The sequence below is a fragment of the Euleptes europaea genome, chromosome 7 (genome assembly GCF_029931775.1).
Source record: "Euleptes europaea isolate rEulEur1 chromosome 7, rEulEur1.hap1, whole genome shotgun sequence".
Taxonomy (NCBI): domain Eukaryota; kingdom Metazoa; phylum Chordata; class Lepidosauria; order Squamata; family Sphaerodactylidae; genus Euleptes; species Euleptes europaea.
Window position 1 is genome coordinate 78,767,834 of NC_079318.1, and position 19,579 is coordinate 78,787,412.

The 19,579-nt window shown below is 48.7% G+C and overlaps 1 protein-coding gene across 1 annotated transcript; it reads left to right on the forward strand.

Moving 5' to 3' along the window:
* Positions 1–1,054: 1,054 nt before the first annotated feature.
* On the forward strand, positions 1,055–18,779 carry LOC130480441 (E3 ubiquitin-protein ligase RNF19B-like). Its single transcript, XM_056852969.1, has 8 exons — positions 1,055–1,727; positions 7,770–7,975; positions 8,571–8,718; positions 9,839–10,001; positions 10,158–10,272; positions 10,923–11,060; positions 17,637–17,838; positions 18,620–18,779. Exons 1-8 carry the CDS (start codon positions 1,264–1,266, stop codon positions 18,771–18,773), a joined length of 1,590 nt encoding a protein of 529 aa, XP_056708947.1. The 5' UTR covers positions 1,055–1,263; the 3' UTR covers positions 18,774–18,779.
* Positions 18,780–19,579: the final 800 nt, after the last annotated feature.

Genomic DNA, 19,579 nt, shown 5'->3' on the forward strand with positions numbered 1-19,579 from the left:
CTCTCCACATACCTTCTCTGTGAGTCCAATTTGCTGGCAGAGCATGGGGATGGACTACACTTCCCAGGATGCTGTGCAGTGGCTGGAGTGCAGAGTGTGCAGTGGCTGGGGGAGGGGGGCCCCTCAGCTGTTAGTGAAGAAGCAGGCAAAGCAAGGCAGGGGCTCAGAGAGGCAGGTAAGCCAGCATCCTCCCTCCTCCCTGGCCCCCTCCTAGTTGCCCAGGCAACAGCTGCAAGGATCAGCTGTAAAGGGCAGGCTGACATCTGGGTCTCCTTGACTGCTGGGCTGGGATGCCCTCTCTTGATGGGGGGGAGGGGGAGGCCAGCTAGGAGCCCCAATGCCCAGGAGGAGGGAGAGACTCAACAAAGCCACGGCTTCTCGGTGCTAAGGAGACAGCTGATGGGCAGTGCAGGGGGAACTCCCGGCCCCTTATTGCCTTCACTCCCGGAGAGGGGCAGAGCAGGCCCTTCAGTGACTTCTCAGCCTTCCCTTCTCCATCTCCTGCCTGTGCCCTGAAGGCCCTTCGCCACTCCTGGCAACAATCCTGCAGGCCAGCCAGACTGGGCAGGGTCGCCAACCTCCAGGGGGCCCCTGGAATTCTCCTGGAATCACCACTTCATCTCCAGTCTGCAGAGCTCAGTTCCCACGGAGGGAAAGGGCCGCTTCAGAGAGTAATATCCCTGCCAAGCTCCCTCCCCAAACTCCTGCACTCCCCAGGAATTTCCCAAGCCGGAGCTGGCAACCCTAGCAGACAGAGTCAGACCAGGCTTCCTGGTAGGGTTGCCAGGTCCCTCTTCACCACTGGTGGGAGGTTTTTGGGGGGTGGAGCCCAAGGAGGGTGGGGTTTGCGGAGGGGAGGGACTTCAGTGCCACAGAGTCCAATTGCCAAAGCGGCCATTTTCTCCAGGTAAACTGATCCCTGTCACCTGGAGATCAGTTGTAATAGCGAGAGATCTCCAGCCACCACCTGGAGGTTGGCAACCCTACTTGCTGGGCATCATTACTGAGCTCCTTGTCTGCCTTCCCCCTCTTCTCCTGCCATCTCTCCCAGGTTCGCCGACTTTGGTGAGAAGGAAGTTGTTGATGGCACAGCTCCTTGCGCTCAGAGCCAGCTGAGAGAAAGGCCTTGGAGCTGCTGGGCATGGGGCAAACACCTGTGTCTGGAGGGCCTCTCTGCCTCTCGGCTACTCATCCTGGCTGGGGAGCGCCATGTCCTGACGGCTGCCTACCCCCTCCTTAAGCGGCCCCTTCCTCGTCTCCAGCATGAAGCGGCCCAAGGTGGGCCCTCCCTCCCTCGGCATCCTGGGCTTTTTCGGTCGGAAACCCAAAGTGACTTTGGAACAGGATGGGAAGCTGGAGTCCCCTCTGGGCAACCCTGAAGAAACCCATATCTCTCTGATGCCAGAGGAGGAGGAAGAGGAGGAGGAAGAGGAAGGCTTGCTAGAATGCCCACTGTGCCTGCTGCCCCAGCCTCCGGCGGCCTTCCCTGCTCTCTCCTGCTGCTCGCACCTGTCCTGCCTCACCTGCTTGCAGCAGTACTTGCGCATCGAGATCAGCGAGAGCCGCGTCCAGGTGGCCTGCCCGCACTGCCCTGCTCTCCTCCAGCCCTCGGAGATCCATCAGCTGCTCCCCGAGGCCAACCTGGGTGAGAAGTATGAAGAGTACCTGCTGCGGCGCCTCTTGGTGGCTGACCCAGGAACCCGCTGGTGCCCTGCTCCAGATTGCAGGTAGGGCAATGGTGACCTTTGGGGGAACTCAGGCCGAGGGAGGGAGATTGAGAGAGGGAGTTTGCCCTTTGGGCCAGGGAAGACATCCTTATCCTATCGGTCAGGGCCTCGATGGGTTAGATCCAGACGAAACTTTCTGCTAACAGAAGCAGAGGTGTAATTTCCACTAATTCCTCTCTTCCTGCTGCAGACATCTTGTGCAGTTTTTGAGAGTCCCCTTATCCCCCAGGAGCAGCGTTTTGGGGAGATAAATGGATGGCAGGGAGAGGTGGGAGGAGGTAGGGAAGTTTGGTTTGGCTGATGGAAGTGAATCATAGAGTTGGAAGGGCCATACAGGCCATCTAGTCCAACACCCTGCTTAATGTAGGATCAGCCTAGGGCATCCCTGACAAGTGCTTGTCCAGCCTCTGCTTAAAGGCTGCCAGTGAGGGGGAGCTCACCACCTCCCTAGGTAGCTGATTCCACTGTCGAACAACTCTTACTGTAAAATATTCCGGCTGGTACCTTTCTGCCCGCAATTTAAACCCATTACTGCGAGTCCTATCCTCTGCTGCCAACAGGAACAGCTCCGTGCCCTCCTCTAAGTGACAGCCCTTCAAATGCTTAAAGAGAGCAGTCATGTCCCCCTCAGCCTCCTCCTCTCCATACTGAACATTCCCAACTCCCTCAGCGCTTCCTCGGACAGTGCCTTCCACTTAGTCTGGGTCTGGCCCTAGGTTTGTGCCAACTGGCCAGGCAAAACTCGAGAGGCCCTTGTGATTGTCTAAGGGTTACTGCCCAGAGAGGAGGGGATCCCGGTGGTTTCTTCATCCTAGTTATATAATGGAATCCAGACAGAGAAGAGCTGCCGGGGTGGCCCGGGCGCTCGTTGGAGACCCTGTTTGGTTCCCATTTGGAAGGGCAGCATCCGTCAGTCCTCAGCTTTTCCATTGAAAAACAACAACCCTCAAGCAACAGAATTAAGAAGAGCTTTCTCTGCCTGGATCCTTGGAGAGCTGTTGCCAGTCAGAGCAGACAGTGCGGGGCCGGATGCACCAATGACCCGGCGCAGTGTCCTCCGGCTCCCTAAGTGCCCCTATAAGTGCAGTGTGATATCTCAGATAGGGAAGGCAAAGCAGAGACCTCTGCTGTGATGGAGGGAGGGGGGAGGGGGGTAGAAGCTCTGGAGCAGTGGGGGGATGAAGTCCTTGAAGGTTTCTCAGGAGACTTGATGAGTTGAGCCACAGTGCCCCCCTGTCCCCCCCTCGCCGCCTTCAGACCACAGTTTGGGCCCTTATCCCATTCAGATAGGGTTGCCAACCTCCAGGTACAAGCTGGAGATCTCCTGCTGTTACAACTGATCTCCAGCCGATAGAAAAAATGGCTGCTTTGGCCATTGGACTCTATGGCATTGAAGTCCCTCCCCAAACCCCTCCCTCCTCAGACTCTGCCCCCAAACCCTCCTGCTGGTGGCAAAGAGGGGCCTGGCATGGGAACCCTACATTCAGATGGTTTGATAAGGTGGTATCTAGCTTGGCTCTGAAGTGTAGGCTGAGGGAGAGGCCACAGTCTTGCTCACCACAATTGCAAGAACAGGGAGGAACACGTCTTATCATGAACACATGAAACTGCCTTATATTGAATTACCCTCCAGTCAGTATTGAAGTCAGTATTGTCTGTTCAGATGAGAAGTGGCTCTTTAAGATCCCAGGTAGAGGTCTTTCATATCACCTGCGACCTACTTAACTGGAGATACTGGAGATTGAACCTGGGGCCTTCTGCGTGCTAAGCGGATGTTCTACCACTGAGCTACAACCTCTCCCATTATTGCTATGGTTGCTTTATGGGTTTCTTAATGCTAGAAACATCAACGTATACCTTCCTAGCGTAAGACCAGAAGATCTGTCTGTGTCCTTTCTGGGATTTCAGAGGACACAGGAATTGCCTAAAAAGAGTCTAAACTGACTTACTATTTTGCCTGGAATTACCTTCTGTTTTAAAGCATGAGTTCAGGTTGCATGCAAGAGCAATTGCACTGAACTGAGAATCTTCTCTTTGAGCTCAGAGAGCACCCAGCTCCTCTGACCACTCCTTAAATTCTACCTAGAACCTCCTGGCAAAATATCACAAGTACTTGTATGTTTTATGAAGACAACAGAAGCACATGTGATTAGGCTCAGAACATAGAAAAATGTAAACGCAGCATACCCACAATGGTGGTGGAAAGTGCTGTCAAGTCATAGGTCGCTTATGCATGGGAGTTTTACCTGAGGTTCGTTGCTCGCTGGACCCACACTTTCCTGTTGCGAATCTGTGCACCAGTAGTCTCCAAGCTCAAATCAGTATCTGAATCCACGCCCCTTGAAATGCTGCTTTGTAATTGGCTGAAGTGAGAGAAAAGCCCCTCCCAAACCCAACTGCCGCAAAAAAAGAATTTTAAGAGCATTTTAAAAACAAAAAATGGAGCTATTTGAAAGGTACCTGGGGGGGGGGGGACCCAAGCCTAATTTTTAAAAGCCTTGTGCTCAGAAAGAACTAAGAGGAAGCAGAAAGTATTTGAATCTCCGCCTCTTGACATGCTGCTTTGTAATTGTCTGTCCGCTTGCTGTGAGAGAAACCAAGCTTCTGTGTCCTGCGTTTTGCCTTATGCATGGGGATTTCAAGCGGGCTGAGCTCAGGGGAGAGGGAAGAATCAGATTAATAGAGGGATGGGAAGTCCAGGGATTTGTGAGGGCTGCCAGCCAAGTCATCTCTAATGGAGGGGAAACTCATGCATAACTCCAAGGAACAACTGAGACAGATGGGGGGGTGAACATGAGTGAAAATACGACCATAGCTGATGTATGGTGACCCCGTAGGGTTTTCAAGGCAATGGATGTTCAGAGGTGGGTTGACATTGCCTGCCTCTTCATCACGACCCTAGTATTCTTTGGTGGTCTCCCATCCAAATACTAACTAGGACTGATCCTATTTAGTTTCTGCGATCTGACAAGATTGGGCTAGCCTGGGCCACCCAGGTCAGAGCATACGCACAATACTAGGGCCAAATCCTGTCTAGCACAAGTGGAGGTGTGCTAGATCAAAAGTAACTTTCTGCCTGCCTTTTCCTGCAGTAACTGGCTGTGCCCCCCAGCTCAAAACTGGGCCTCAAGGGATCAGTAAAGCCCCGGGAATAGTGTGTGTGTGTGTGTGAGCACAGTGGGAGTTTGCAGAGGGCAGGAGGGGAGAAATTGTCAAAAACTTCCTCCTTTTGCAGGTAAAAGTATTTTCTGTAGACAGAAGAGGTTAGGGTGCAAGTGAAGACATTTGGCTTGAAGTGCAGCACGTAGCCTGGGTTGTATTATTTGAAGAGACACCAGGCAGAAGTTGCTTTGTTGGATTTGTCCATGTTGAAGGACAAAGCAGGGATGTGATTGGTCAGTCCCTGTGCTCCCACCCCTGACACAAGTCACAGCTTTAAATTCACCTCTGTTTTAAAGACCCCTGGTGGGAATGGCTGGGGACTGAGTTTGTCAGTAACCTCAGGCTGGTCTTCTCAGCAAATGTAACATCAACTCAGGACGGAATGCTGTTTAACCATACCTGATTCTGTGCTGGATTGTTGAAGATTTAAGATTTCAAAGCAGCAGAGTGTTAAGGGATACCTGAATGACACCCTCTCAGATGCTGGATGTGGGGCACGGTAGCCCAAAGAGTTGCCTGACACTGGCCAACAGCATCTGATGTCTGACCTGCACAGGACCAGAGTCATTGGCCCCCAACTCAAACCAGCCACAAAAAGGACCCTTAAGGATTATTTGTTGTGCTGCAAGAGGGGGAAGGGCTGTGGCTCAGTGGTAGAGCATCTGCTTGGCATGCAGAAGGTCTTAGGTTCAATCCCCGGCATCTCCAGTTGAAGGGACTAGACAAGTAGGTGATGTGAAAGACCTCTGCCTGAGACCCTCGAGAACCACTGCTGGTCTGAGTAGACAGTACTAGACTTTGATGGGCCAAGGGTCTGATTCAATATCAGGCAGCTTCATGTGTTCATTGACATGGCTACTCTCCCAGAATTTGTTCCCCATACCCAGCACTCCTGATATTAGGTGATAGGAGCTCTGTAGTTAAAAGAAGGTCTAAGCATATGGAAGAGCATGAAGTGCTGTAGAGAGAAGCAAACAAGGCTTACGTGGGAGCCTGATCCTGCTGGAGGGTGTGATGCTGCCCAGAAAGGAGGGACTGGAGGGACAACTCATTAAATTTGCAGATGACACTAAATTGGGAGGGGCAGTGAACACCCCAGAAGATAGAGATAGAATTCAACAAGATCGGAATACATTGGATAGTGGGCGGATGTGAACAAGAATCAGTTCAACAAGGACATGTGCAAAATTCTACATCTGGATAACTAAAAAGAGGAACACACATACTGGATGGGGGATATACTTCTGGGCAGCAGTGTGTGTGAAGAAGATCTTGGGGTATGGGTGGACCCTAAGTTAAATAGGAGCAGCCAGTGTGATGCAGCAGCCAAAAAGGCTAATGCGATCTTGGGGTGTATCAACAGATACATAACATCCAAATCAAGAGATGTCATAGTTCCACTGTACACAGCATTGGCCAGGCCACATCTGGAGTTTTATGTGCCGTTCTGGAGGCCTCACGTCAAAAAGGATGTGGACAGAATAGAGAGGGTGCAGAGGAGAGCAATGAGGATGATCAGGGGCCTGGAGACCAAGCCCTACGAGGAAAGGCTGGGGGAGTTGGGAATGTTTAGTCTGGAAAAGAGGAGGTTGAGGGGGGACATGATTGCTCTCTTTAAGTATTTGAAGGGCTGTCACTTAGAGGAGGGCAGGGAGCTGTTCCTGTTGGCAGCAGAGGATAGGACTTGCAATAATGGGTTTAAATTACAGGTGAAAGATACCAGCTGGATATCAGGGGGGGAAATTACAGTAAGAGTAGCTCAGCAGTGGAATTGGCTGCATAGAGAGGTAGTGAGTTCCCCTCACTGGCAGTCTTCAAGCAGTGGCTTGGCGAACACTTGTCAGGGATACTTTAGGCTGATCCTGCATTGAGCAGGAGGTTGGATTAGATGGCCTGTATGGCCCATTCCAATTCTATGATTCTACATGGCAATGCTCAGGCCAGGAGCTGCTCTGCAATATGAAAGATTATTGCCTGGTGACTACCAGGGATGCAACATTCAGCCACTCTGTGATCCAGACATTCCGGGCAGCAGATCACACCTGAACTGACACATGGGAGACTGAAATGCCCCACCCTCTGTTCTACCTTAGTGACTCTGGCCTGCATTCAAGCACAGACTCTCAAGGGCAAATTTCTTTAGAGTGGACAGTAATTTCTGACCCACTGGAACAGCAATTCTGGGGGCTCAGTGGGCTGCAGCAGGAGGGAGGAATGAGCAGAATTTGCCACCCCCTCTAAGAAAATGCACTTAAGTCTTTGAGACTGCTTGGTTGGCTGCAGGCTTTTATTTATTTATTTATTACATTTATAGCCAGCTTCTCTAGCCAGGCCGGGCTCAGAGTGGTTGCTCTCGCCCCATCCCCTAAAAGGATCACAACCTTCCCTTAGTCTCCACCGTATCTTAGAGGGTCTGGAACCCAATCTCCCTCTGTGATCAATTGATGCTTGGGTCTAGCAAAGTGGGGGATCTTCTAGGGGAAGCAATGGAGCTTGGAGAGAGTTTGAAGAGGAAGAGGAAGTGGAGTTGGTTTTTATATGCTGACTTTCTCTGCCACTTAAGGGAGAATCAAACCAGCTTACAATCACCTTCCCTTCCCCACCCTGTGAGATAGGTGGTGCTGAGAGAGCTCTAATAGAGCTGTGACTAGCCCAAAGACACCCAGCTGGCTTCGTGTGTAGGAGCAGGGAAACAAATTCAGTTCACCAGATTAGCGTCCGCGGCTCATGTGGAGGCGTGGGGAATCAAACCCGGTTCTCCAGATCGGTCTCTACCACTCCAAACCACTACATCTTACTGCCATGTACATGCAAAGAGCTGACCCAGATGTTGATGCACTGACCCTAAGCTGACACCTTTCCTCTTGCTCTTTCATTTAGCTATGCGGTCATTGCCTACGGCTGTGCTGAATGCCCCCGGCTCGTCTGTGGCCGCCAGGACTGCAGGACAGAGTTCTGCTACCACTGTCGGCAGCCTTGGCACCCCAACTCTTCCTGTGAGCAGGCCTGGCGAGAATGGAGCAGGCAGGCTCCAGGGGCAGTGGAGCTCTCTACACAGTTGATCCAGAAGGAGGAGGCTGCCCTGGGTAAGTTCAGGCCAGCAAGGTGTGCATGTGCCTCTTTTCTCCCAGCTGCCCATTGGATCAGATTGCTCCAGTGCATCCCCTTATCCAGCGCCAGGATGCCCTGTCTCTAGGATTCTGGGGCGGGTGGTGGGGGAGGAGGAGGAGGAGAAGAAGAAGAGTTTTTATATGCTGAATTTCTCTACAACTTAAGGAAGACTCAAACTGACTTACAATCACCTTCCCTTCCCCTACCCACAAGAGACACCCTGTGAGGTAGGTGGGGCTGAGAGAGTGTGACTAGCCCAAGGTAACCCAGCTGGCTTCATGTGTAGGAGTGGGGAAACAAATCCAGTTCACCAGATTAGCATCTGCCGCTCATGTGGAGGAGTGGGGAATCAAACCCGGTTCTCCAGATCAGACTCCACCACTCCTAACCACTGCTCTTAACCACTACACCATGCTGATGCAGAGCCCATCACCTCTCTAACGAAGCTTGGCTCCCCCTAATGGGACACCACAGTTCCCTATCAGCTAGCAGCCTATTGCCAGGGGTCTTTCCAAGGCACAGCTCCATCACTTGAGACTAACTATCCTGCCCTTCATCTTTCCTTCACAGACACCGAAACTATCAAGGTGTGTCCCCGCTGTGGTGCCTTCATCATGAAGATCAACGACGGGAGCTGCAATCGCATGAATTGCACCGTCTGTGGGTGCCTATTCTGCTGGCTGTGCTTGCGAGAGATCACGGACGTGCACTTCCTCAGGTGGCAGCATGCTGTGGGAGGTGGAGGGCAGAATGGTACAGCGGTCGGGGGACGGTATAGGGAAACTGGGACTTTACACTAAGGCCTCATTCCCATCTTGTCCCAGGTTGCTTCAGGAAATGGAAGCTTTGGCAGGGTCAGACCTATCCTGAAGTAGCACATAAAACCTGCATCAAGCGCCATGTTTGGTGGTCTTCCAGAGGAACTGGTTGGCCACAGTGTGAGACAGGATGTGGGACTAGATGGACCGCTGGTCTGACCCAGCAGGACCTTAATTCAATTTATGATGATCTTAAAACAAAGGTCACAGTTTATTTATACCTGTTCTCATAGCTGAACTTGCCTGCTGTTTTTCTCCTGCCAAAGGCTGCCAGAATGGCTTTCAGCGGACTGTAACAACAACTGGGCAATAATCAATCACAACACAATGCTCAAACAGTGCATGTAAAAATTAACAGCAGCAACAGGAACGTAAAAATCAATGAACTTAACTATCACAAAACATCTGGAGGAAAAAGAACAGTTAGCCTAAAATGACAACAGAGCAGGCCTTATGGATCTCTCTTGGAAGGGGGTCCCAAAATATTATGGTGTGTGGGTGGGCAGGAGCTGTGCTTTGGTCTGAGACTATGCAAGCTTGGAGAAGAGTAGCAGTTGGTGGTATTAACTACACAAGGCGAGGGCCCGATTGAGCACCCTAGAAATCATGGATCATCCAGTATCCAGTAACTGCTGGGGGGAATGCAGCCCAGTTCAGGCCATTTGGGGAAGCGAGAGGGGGTTTAATCCTTCCAGTTCTGCATGGTTTGGCCTATCAAAACCACCTTCCCCATGCTGTTATGAGCCTTGAAAGGGGGGAAATATCCATAATATGCCTATAATTTTTCCTCCCAAAGCATGAGCATGCTTGTGTATGTGGGATGTGGTGACAGTTTTCAAAGACAAAATGATGCCAGTATAGAAAAACATAAGACACCCTCTCAAAACCTAGAACCGGCCCTATTATGAAGTGTGTGGCGTCCGGCCTGATGACATTTCCAGTCTCAGGATTCTCAGTAAGACTTCTGGCCTTCTTGGCATCCTCACTTCCACTACTGACCCCCAGCTGTCTTCTCCCCAGTCCTTCTGGATGCACCTTTTGGGGGAAGAAGCCCTGGTCTCGGACACGCAAGCTCCTCTGGCAGCTGGGCATGGTGCTGGGAGCACCCATGGTGATCTCAATCGTCGCTGGCATTGCAGTGCCAGTCATCACACTAGGGATACCCATCTACATGGGAAAGAAGGTAAGGCGTTTTGCTCCCTCTCCCCCAGCAGGAACTTCTCAAGATCTTCAGTGTAATGCTCTTGTAGGCATGGTGGTGGAGGGACCACTTAGGGGTTCTCTTGACCTAGTGTTGCCTTTCCCAGCCTCAATACTACCCTCACTTCACTCCCTCTAGGTTCTGAGCCATGGACGCAAGAGCAAACTGTCGGTCTGCCAGCAGTGTCTGTCTGTGTCCAGCAGTATTATTCTGTCCCTCTTTGTGTCGCCCGTCATCACAGCGGTCACTGTTGGTAAGAGCCAAAAGGGACCTGAGGTTGGAAGAGGGTACTGGGTTCACGGAGACTTCCGTTGCATTGTCATTGAAGCCATACTGCCCCTCTGGCAATGCTCTGTCTACCAGCCTGACCCGTGCAGTCCATGGAAATAGTTGGTTCTCATGTCTGGAGACCAAGTCCTATGAGGAAAGGTTGAAGGAGCTGGGCATGTTTAGCTTGAAGAGGAGAAGACTGAGAGGAGATATGATAACCATCTTCAAGTACTTGAAGGGCTGCCATATATAGGAGGGTGCCGAGTTGTTTTCTTTGCCCCAGAAGGTCGGACCAGAACCAATGGGTTGAAATTAAATCAAAAGAGTTTCCAATTACGAAGAACTTTCTAACAGTTAGAGCTGTTCCTCAGGGGAACAGACTTCCTTGGGAGGTGGTAAGCTCTCCTTCCCTGGAGGTTTTTAGGAAGAGGCTAGATGGCCATCTGTCAGCCATGCTGATTCTATGACCTTAGGCAGATCATGAGAGGGAGGGCACCTTGGCCTTCTTCTGGGCATGGAGTAGGGGTCACTGGGGGTGTTGGGGGGAGGTAGTTTGGAATTTCCTGCATAGACTAGATGACCCTGGTGGTACCTTCCAACTTTGTGATTCTATGTGAGGCTCTCTACTTATAGGGGTTGGGGTGCCGCTGATGCTCACCTATGTGTATGGAGTGGTGGCGCTCTCTCTATGCCGGAATCGCTGGGGGTGCGGTGGCACCCGAAGGAAAGCTGGAGAGCTCAGCATGGTGGAACTAGAGAACCTTGCCAAATGTACGTGAGTCGTTGAAGCATTTAAGCAGGGTGAGAAGGGGAAGCCCAACTGTCTGGGGGTGTGAATCGGTGACCCCATAAGAATATAAACATAAGAAAGGCCATGCTGGATCAGACCAAGGTCCATAAAGTCCATCAGTCCGTTCACATAGTGGACAACCAGGTGCCTCTGGGAAGCCCACAAACAAGACGACTGCAGCAGAATTATCCTGCCTGTGTTCCACAGCACCTAATATAATGGGCATGCTCCTCTGATCCTGGAGAGAATAGGTACGCATCATGACTAGTATCATTACTGTTCACAGTGGGTAGCCGTGTTAGTCTGTTTGCAGTAGTCAAAAAGGGCAAGAGTCCAGTAGCACCTTAAAGACTAACATTATTACTGTGTGTGTGTTAAGTGCCATCAAGTCGCTTCCGACTCATGGCGACCCTATGAATCAATGTCCTCCAAAATGTCCTATCTTTGACAGCCTTGCTCAGGTCTTGCTAATTGAGGGCTGTGGCTTCCTTTATTGAGTCAATCCATCTCTTGTTGGGTCTTCCTCTTTTCCTGCTGCCCTCCACTTTCCTAGCATTATTATCTTTCCCAGTGACTCTTGTCTTCTCACAATGTGACCAAAATACAACAGCCTCAGTTTAGTAATTTTCGCTTCTAGGGTCAGTTCAGGCCTGATTTGATCTATAACCCACTGATTTGTTTTTTTGGCAGTCCATAGTATCCATAACACTCTCCTTCAACATCACATTTCAAAGGAGTCTACTTTCTTCTTGTCAATCCATTATTACTAGCAGCCATGAATAGCCCTCTCCTCCATGAACATGTCCACTCCCCTCTTAAAGCCTTCCATAAGAACATAAGAAATGTTCTTATCACCACCCTGGGCATGTCACAGTTTCTCCTTTCTTTCTGATTCTCATTTTAGCACGCAGGTCAAAACTGCATTTCTTTTATCACGAATAGCAAAGGTTATTGAAGGCCTTTTCAGCACTGAGGAAAGTCATCCTCTGTTGGACTTTCCAATGTTTTGTCAACCTCATACAATGAATTGGTTTTCTAAGGTGATCTTAAGGTTTCCTATCCAGAATGTAGCAAGTCTGAGCACGCAAAATACCAATGAGCAATAAAAGAAAGGGCAGCCCAATTCTAATGGTCTTGCTAACGGGACATCCGCTACACTAGCTCAGGGAAGGAAATATCTGGTCACTCAGGTGGGTTCAGTTCTGTAGATGTGATCTTTGCAATGAGTTAGATTCTGTAATTCTGTTCTGCCAGCATGGAGACATGGGTTGGATCCAGCGCTATGCAGGTCCCTCCCCATGGCAGTTCTTTCTTACCTAGGACAGTTCATTCCCAGGGATCAGAATGTTGCAGTGCTGAGGGGAAAGGGGGCGAAATTTCCCTGTTCTGTTTATTTTATTTATTACTAGCTGTACCCGGCCACGCGTTGCTGTGGCCCAGTCTGGTTAAATGGAAAAGAAAGAAAAGAGAAAGCATACGTTTCTAATATGTTTAATTTCACAATGCTTGTGGGTATACAATATTTTTTGTTGTTCAATTGTCTGTGCAGATATAGAGATTGTCTGGTTTGGCGACTCTAGAACACGCAACGTATAATTGTCCATGTGAGAAGCAATCCGTGTCTAGATCTAAACCACACAATTCTAAAGATTGGCCCTGAACTTTGTTGATGGTGATTGCAATCGCCAATCGAATTGGGAATTGCAATCTCTTAAATTGAAATGGCATATCCGTTAGAATCATAGGAATGCGAGGAATGAGGACATCCTCACCTTTGAAAGGTCCTGTCAAGATTGTTGCTTCTACGACTTTGCTCATGAATTTTTTTACTGCAAGCTGCGTGCCGTTGCAAAGCTTTGGCTGGTTGATATTTCGCAACATGATAATTGGGACGCCAATTTTCAATTGGAGTACGTGCGGTGGCATCCCTGGCAGATCGAGTGAATTCAAAAATTCTGTTGGATAATTAACCGCTTCATCTGCTTCCACAACAATGTCGACAGACTTGTATGTGACTGCCTCACTTTGAATGTGAGACTGAATAATATTGTTAAGTTCGTAGACGTCTTTGTTCTTGGCCGCAAGAATAGCTCGTTCACTCAGCCAATCGTGATTCTTATAATTGGTTTGAATATTGGGAAATACTTTTTCAACCAATTCTTTTGACGTCACTAAATTGCAGAGGTTATGAGGCAATGAAATTCGTCCTGATGTCAGATCAACCGGTACCTTTCCGTTCTGTTCTGAACGACGTCATTTGGAAGCATGAGTTGTATTTCCGGATGTTACATAGGAAATGCTTTGATTTGGCGGTATATCCGGCAAGCAAAGTTTTTAATGGCTCTGGCGGTTCTCCAAGTTGAGGCAGTTTAATTTTTCCGGCGGCGCAACACATTCCTTTAGTTTCTCCATTAAATTTCAGAGCCTTGCAATAAGGACACACTTCAGTCATAGTGCCGATGAGAACATGCCGGCTCAAATTATAATCATCAGCTGGGTTGTACCAGAATGCAAGGCGATTGTAATCGCATGATTGCTGAGCACGGAGTCGTGTTTGACGGTGATCTGCTGTTTCTCGTTGACGTCTTTCAGCCACTCTCAGCCTGTCGTGTTCATTCTGTTGAGAACGAAGCAGATCTGAAGCTGCAGAACGCGATCGCCGTGCTCGCAACCGTGCATCCTCAAGTCTGGCTGCACGTCGCTCTGCTGCTTCCTCGGCACGTATTTGAGCCATTCTTTGTCTGTTTCGCTCGTTCGCTGAAGCCCGTTCTTCCTCAGTTTGATTTGCAATTACTCGTCGCACTGCTTCCGCTCCGCGAGTACGACGACCTAAGTTTGATCTTCTGCGAGGCATTATTTGGATGAACTAAAGCAGATCGATTGCACTGAAAAAGAAGAAAGAAAGTTATAGCAAAAACATAAAATTGCAAAACATTAAAAAAGGAAAAAACACGAACTAAAAAACAAAGATAAAACAAAAAAATAAAAATACTAACGAATATTTCAATTCAAACGCAGATCAATCGACACAGCTCAATTCCACCGTCAATTGCACCGAAAAATAAGAAAAACAGTTAAAAAAACGAAATGAAAAACAATGAAAAAAAAAACTATACTCACGAAATGAACGCTATGGTAAACGACACAGCTCAATTCCAACACAATGTCACACAAAATAATTAAATCAAAATGAAAATAAATCGAAATCTATGAAAATTCAATGTAACAATGCAATCGGAAACATTGTAATGGAATCATAAAATTGGAAATTTGGAAATCGTAAATGGATCGTAAATCGGAAACATTGAAATGGAATCGTAAAATATTTAGTATAGCGTGTGTTCTTTTACGTCCAACAGATGGCGCTGTTTTTTTAAAAAGCATGTTTTTACCTGTTACCTGTCACAGGTGTGACATCTATATAATAGTAGGTATATAAAAACACGTGCGTATTCGAATGCAACGTTGTGTCAAAATTTCAAAGCAATCGGTGAAGAACTTTTGGAGATTTAAGATTTTGAACAAAAGAAGATTTACAGCTTTTGCCAGAACATAGTATACAACTACAATCTTAAAAAGGATTTTAAAAGGGTAGGTATCAAATCAAAAGTATCTCCATAGCTTAAAATGCTAAAATAGTTGCAATAAATATATTATACTAAAATTTACCTAAAAGTTAGTTGTGACCAATATTGACATTACCATTAGTGGTCTCTCTCAAACAGACCTTAATAGCCACTGAGCAAAATTTAGCAACTTGGGAAAGACTAAAGGTGTCCCTTCCCACAGCAGAAATTTCATTTCCTCTTCTTCTGAATCAAACTCCCTTAGGTTCACCAGTGGATGAATCCACTTTTGTCTAATGTCCTTATAATAATTGCATCTAAGAATAACATGGCCAGAGTCTTCCATTTCTCTGGCCCCACAAGGACATTCCCACTGAGCTCTTGGGAGTTTTCTAAATTTCCCCTCCAAAGCTGCTGAGGGAAGTATGGAACCTGGAGCGAGGGTTAGAGCTCGCCTTTGCTTGTTTACTTCAATAGTATGAATATACTGAGCAGGAACTAGCTGGTATCTTACCTTGGAGGGAGCAAGGTAAGTTGGGGAGCACATAAGATTCGTTTGACTTTCAGTGTTGTATAATCTTTGCCTCACTATCAACTTTGCTTGTTCTTTATTGAGTGTTGTTAATAATTGGGGCGAGAGACCCAATAGTTCTAATCCTTTAACCAATAGATTTAAACTGGTCCAAACAAAGCAAGGGAAGTAAGCCTTCTGAAGCTTCATGGGTCTTCAGCCATAGTAATTCCCTCTTCTGTTAATGGAGCCTTTGCTGATGGAAGAGGCCAAAAGGGAGAGTTTTTTCCCCTACCAAGTAGAAAAGGACGGGGGGTGGGGGGTGGAATATGAGACAGTTCAGCAGCCGTTAAAGCTCTTCCACTACCAGATTGATGGATCCAGCCCCTATTCCTTTTCTGCCATTGATAGTGAAATTGGATAGTAGGATCCAACCCTGTAGCATTAGTACTGTATGCAGTTACAGAGTGCTAACACAAGAGTAACACTCTCAGACGGAACGGAAAGCAACTGAGTAGTGTCTCGCTGTTTGTGATGTTACCTTTAGGCAATGCCCTTTGCAATCGGGCCCATAAGTCTGCTCTACAGGGAGACAACCCTGTGGATAAGAGCACCAAGAGCCCCTTTTGCTCCTGTGCTATGAAAAAAACCCATGTATGTATCTGTTGGTCAACTGTTGTGAAAGTTTGAAGACATACAACTCAGTTCTAGCTTGGCAGCTCTGACCTAGCTAGTCCTATCATCAGTTCTTGTATGTACAATAATCAGATTCTTCTTCGGAATGGTCCAGGAACTCCTCACACTTTCAAACTGTTTTTCCTCAGTCTGTCTTTCAGCTTCTCACTGCAGCTTGCGAGTCTTTTGCCTTTTATTTTCTTTCTGCAGCCGGTGGGGTGGATCCAACCCCTCAGTTTTGCCCAATTCCCCTTTTCACTAGAGTCCCTTGTGGCTTTTCTCCATGCAGACCTCATGACCTTCCACCATAATGTTTTTGGATGGCCAGAGGGGGGGACCCTTCCTCCTTTTTTATCAGTGGGGAAGCCAGTTGGAGACACCCCACTGCTTCCCCTTTTCCTTCTTTTCTGCTTCCCTCCCATGTGAGGAAAGACACTGTTTATGCTCCTGCTATTTCTTTTTCATTGCTATTTGTTCCCATATATAATATTTTCCCAACTAATGTTACTCATGCAAAAGCTGTTTCTTGGTGTTATATTGGCTGAAACATAATCCCAACATTCCTGTGCCCTCCTCTTGGGATGTTCTCAAAAGGACCTGGCTGTCATTTCCCCCAGAGTGCGAAGTCTTCACCACCTGAATAGATATATTTTCAGCATGGTTTTTTTTTAAATTTCAAGCAAGAAAACCATCCATACACTCTGAATAACCCCCTAACCAAGCAATCCTCAACTGATAAAGCAGATTGCCTCATCCAAGGAGAAAACAATAAAATCAAAGCAATCCTTCAGCTCTACCAATTCAAATATTCCTTTCCCTCTGATTAAAATTCAGAGGGAATTAGTTATTCCTCTTTCTAGATATGCATGCCAACCTATCCTATGATCTTCAGAAATACAATGGATTGGATACTTTTTAAAAAGCATATTTTCCCCCAGTGAGGACCCAAAACAGCTTATCACATTACTGTCTCCTCCTTTACTTGATGCCCACAACAGCAAACTTGCGAGGCTGAGAGACAGAGAAACAGGCCCAAATCACCTGATAAGCTTCCATGACAGAAGTTCACTGATGAGAGGGAATTGGGTGGAACTGCTTCTACCTTGTCTTTTTTTACCGGTGGAGCTCTGGCTTGGCTGTACGTCCTCCAACATTCTTCCCCTAAGAGCAATATCACCGAATTTCTCTCTTCTCACTGCAACTCCTTCCTATGCTTGGTGGGTTTTTAGCTGCCTGGGAGTGGACGGGTGGTCTTATAATTCCTCGTTGGGACACAACCATAGGATCCGACCTGTTGTGTCCCAACGAGGATGAGGAATATAAAGGTTAGTGCTGCTCACCAAATGGAGAGCTGCTATGAATCACCATGACCTCTTTGCCTCGAAGATGCCTCTCCTCTGTTTAGAAACCCATAGGGTAGCAAATGCTGGTGGTTCTGCATCTTGGGGTGGGGGCTCAAGGGATGAAAATATAAAGCTACCTTCTGCTGACTCAGAACATTGGTCTGTCTTGGTCAGTGTTGTCTACTCCAACTGGTGGCCAAGATCTGAAGTAAAGGTCTTTCACAGGACTGACTCCCTGATCCTTTAAACTGGAGATGCCAGGAATTGAACCTGGGACCTTCTGCGTGCCAAGCAGATGCTCTACCGCTGAGCCACAGCCCCTCCCTGATACTGAGCAGCATAACTACTCTCAGATCCTTCTTGTTGCAGAGGTGGCCCAGATGTATGAATCCACTTCTCAGTGCTGCATAAATGCCGTTCTTCACCCCTTGTTCTTTCTCTTCCTCTCTCTGCCTGTTCTAGTGAATGAGCTGCTGTCTGTGTTGCCCACTCAAATGGTGTCTGAGGCTGGGAATATGCATGCTGCGACGGCGGCTACCTCATTACATAGCACTGGTCATAGCCTACATGATGAGCCTCCCCAAAATCAGCGAGACAGCCAGTCTGCAAGCACCGTAGCCCTGGCAGGCAGCATGCTAAGCGAAGGCCAGGAAGCTTCATACAGGTCAGTGTGCTGGGGAGGGCCAGGGGAAGCACCAGGCAAAAACTACCTGACTGTAACAGTGCCTGGCCAGAGGTTGCGGGAAACATGGAGAAGGGGAGATGTTCCATAGCATATGGCTAGTCCTCCCGTTGTTGTGTGGGTTGAACTTGGTGACTCTGAAGGTACCTCCTGATTTCAAAGCAGGCTTGATTGGAGGTCTTAGGGTCACTCAGTGGTTCAGATTCCTTGCCCTGCAAGCCAATGAGGTCCTACCTGAGGCCAATGAGGAGAGGGGCTGTGGCTCAGTGGTAGAGCATCTGCTTGGCACGCAGAAGATCCCAGTTTCAATCCCCGGCATCTCCAGTTAAAGGGTGGTGTGAAAGACCCCTGCATGAGACTCTGGAGAGCCGCTGCCAGTCTGAGTAGACAATACTTCGATGGACCAAGGGTCTGATTTAGTACAAGGCATGTGTTCTTCTCAAGCTTACTTTGAGAGGAGAGGCCGTGGGTCAGAGGCAAAGCATCTGCTTGGCATGCAGAAGGTCCCAGGTTCAATCCCCGGCATCTCCAGTTAAAGGGACTAGGCAGGTAGGTGACGTGAAAGACCCCTGCCTGGGACCCTGGAGAGCCGCTGCCAGTCCGAATAGACAATACTGACTTTGATGGACCAAGGGTCTGATTTGGTAGAAGGCAGCTTCATGTGTTCAAGGCTACTTCCGAACTAAGATGATACGCACCCCGTTGCAGCTGCAGGTGGGCTCTTCAGTCACTCTTGCTCTCTCTCTCCCCCTCTCCTGCTCAGGGATGGGCTGAACTTCGAAGTGGAGGTGGAAGTGGAACCCCAGGCGTCCTCAGAGCGCAGCCTCTGCAGCGCGGCATCAGGCCACAGCTTCTCCACAGACTCTCTCGCCTGCACCAGCGAGGGCTGCAGCTCGGCAGGCGCAGCAACAGAATAAAGCAACTTCATGCACGGGGTCACGACAGACATCGAGGAACCCGGGGTCACACGTTGCTGGTCTGCAGCCCACGCTGAACCCCCCCTCCCCCCCTACAATGCCTTGCATCTTCAGCCCCTTCCCAGCCTCCAACTGCAGCTCAGAACTTGGTGCTTTGAGGCAATAAATCTGCAGCAGACAAGAGCCCCAACGACCCTCCATTTCCATTTTGTGGTATCCGCTCCCATGCTTTCACTACTGGGAATGGGGAAGTGATCTTGCTCAGAGTAGGGTAACACTAGCCACCCCCCTCCAAGCTTTGGGGGTGCCATGCTTTCGAAGCCTGTTTCATGCTCAAAAGGTCTTGGCTTCAGCCCATGACATCTCGTCTTAAAAGATCTAGAACAGCAAGGTTTCCTGAAATCTGGGAATAGACAGGATAGGGCTAGAATATTTCAATGCCTCGAGGTAACTTCCCTTGGAAGGAGGGATGAGGCTGTAGGGGAAAGGGAAAAGAAAAAGGCTGGTGGGCATGAGACACAACTCCTGCAACAAATAGAGGCATAGTCACATCTGACAAGGCCAGGAGTCATAGGGTAAGAGGGCAGGTACTTTCATGAGTCACTGCATAAGGGGGCAGGTCTTTTTACGAGTCACTGTATAAATGCTAGGGATCGTAAGCCTAGCAAAGACCCTGAAGCCCTTCTCTTTGACACTGCAGTTAACTGCCCAGCTTTCTGTTTGGAGCATCTCAGCACCACCCCTGCTGATGCCCCAGATTCTACCTGGTGTTATAAAGACAATGACTCTGAGAACCAGAATGGTGC

What these genes read in the sequence shown, in the direction of transcription:
- LOC130480441 (XM_056852969.1), top strand. Translation starts at nt 1,264, where the DNA reads ATGAAGCGGCCCAAGGTGGGCCCTCCCTCCCTCGGCATCCTGGGCTTT. An exon ending in ACGGACGTGCACTTCCTCAG is followed by an intron (nt 8,719 to 9,838) that starts GTGGCAGCATGC and finishes TCTTCTCCCCAG; the next exon opens with TCCTTCTGGATGCACCTTTT. An exon ending in GGCCAGGAAGCTTCATACAG is followed by an intron (nt 17,839 to 18,619) that starts GTCAGTGTGCTG and finishes TCTCCTGCTCAG; the next exon opens with GGATGGGCTGAACTTCGAAG.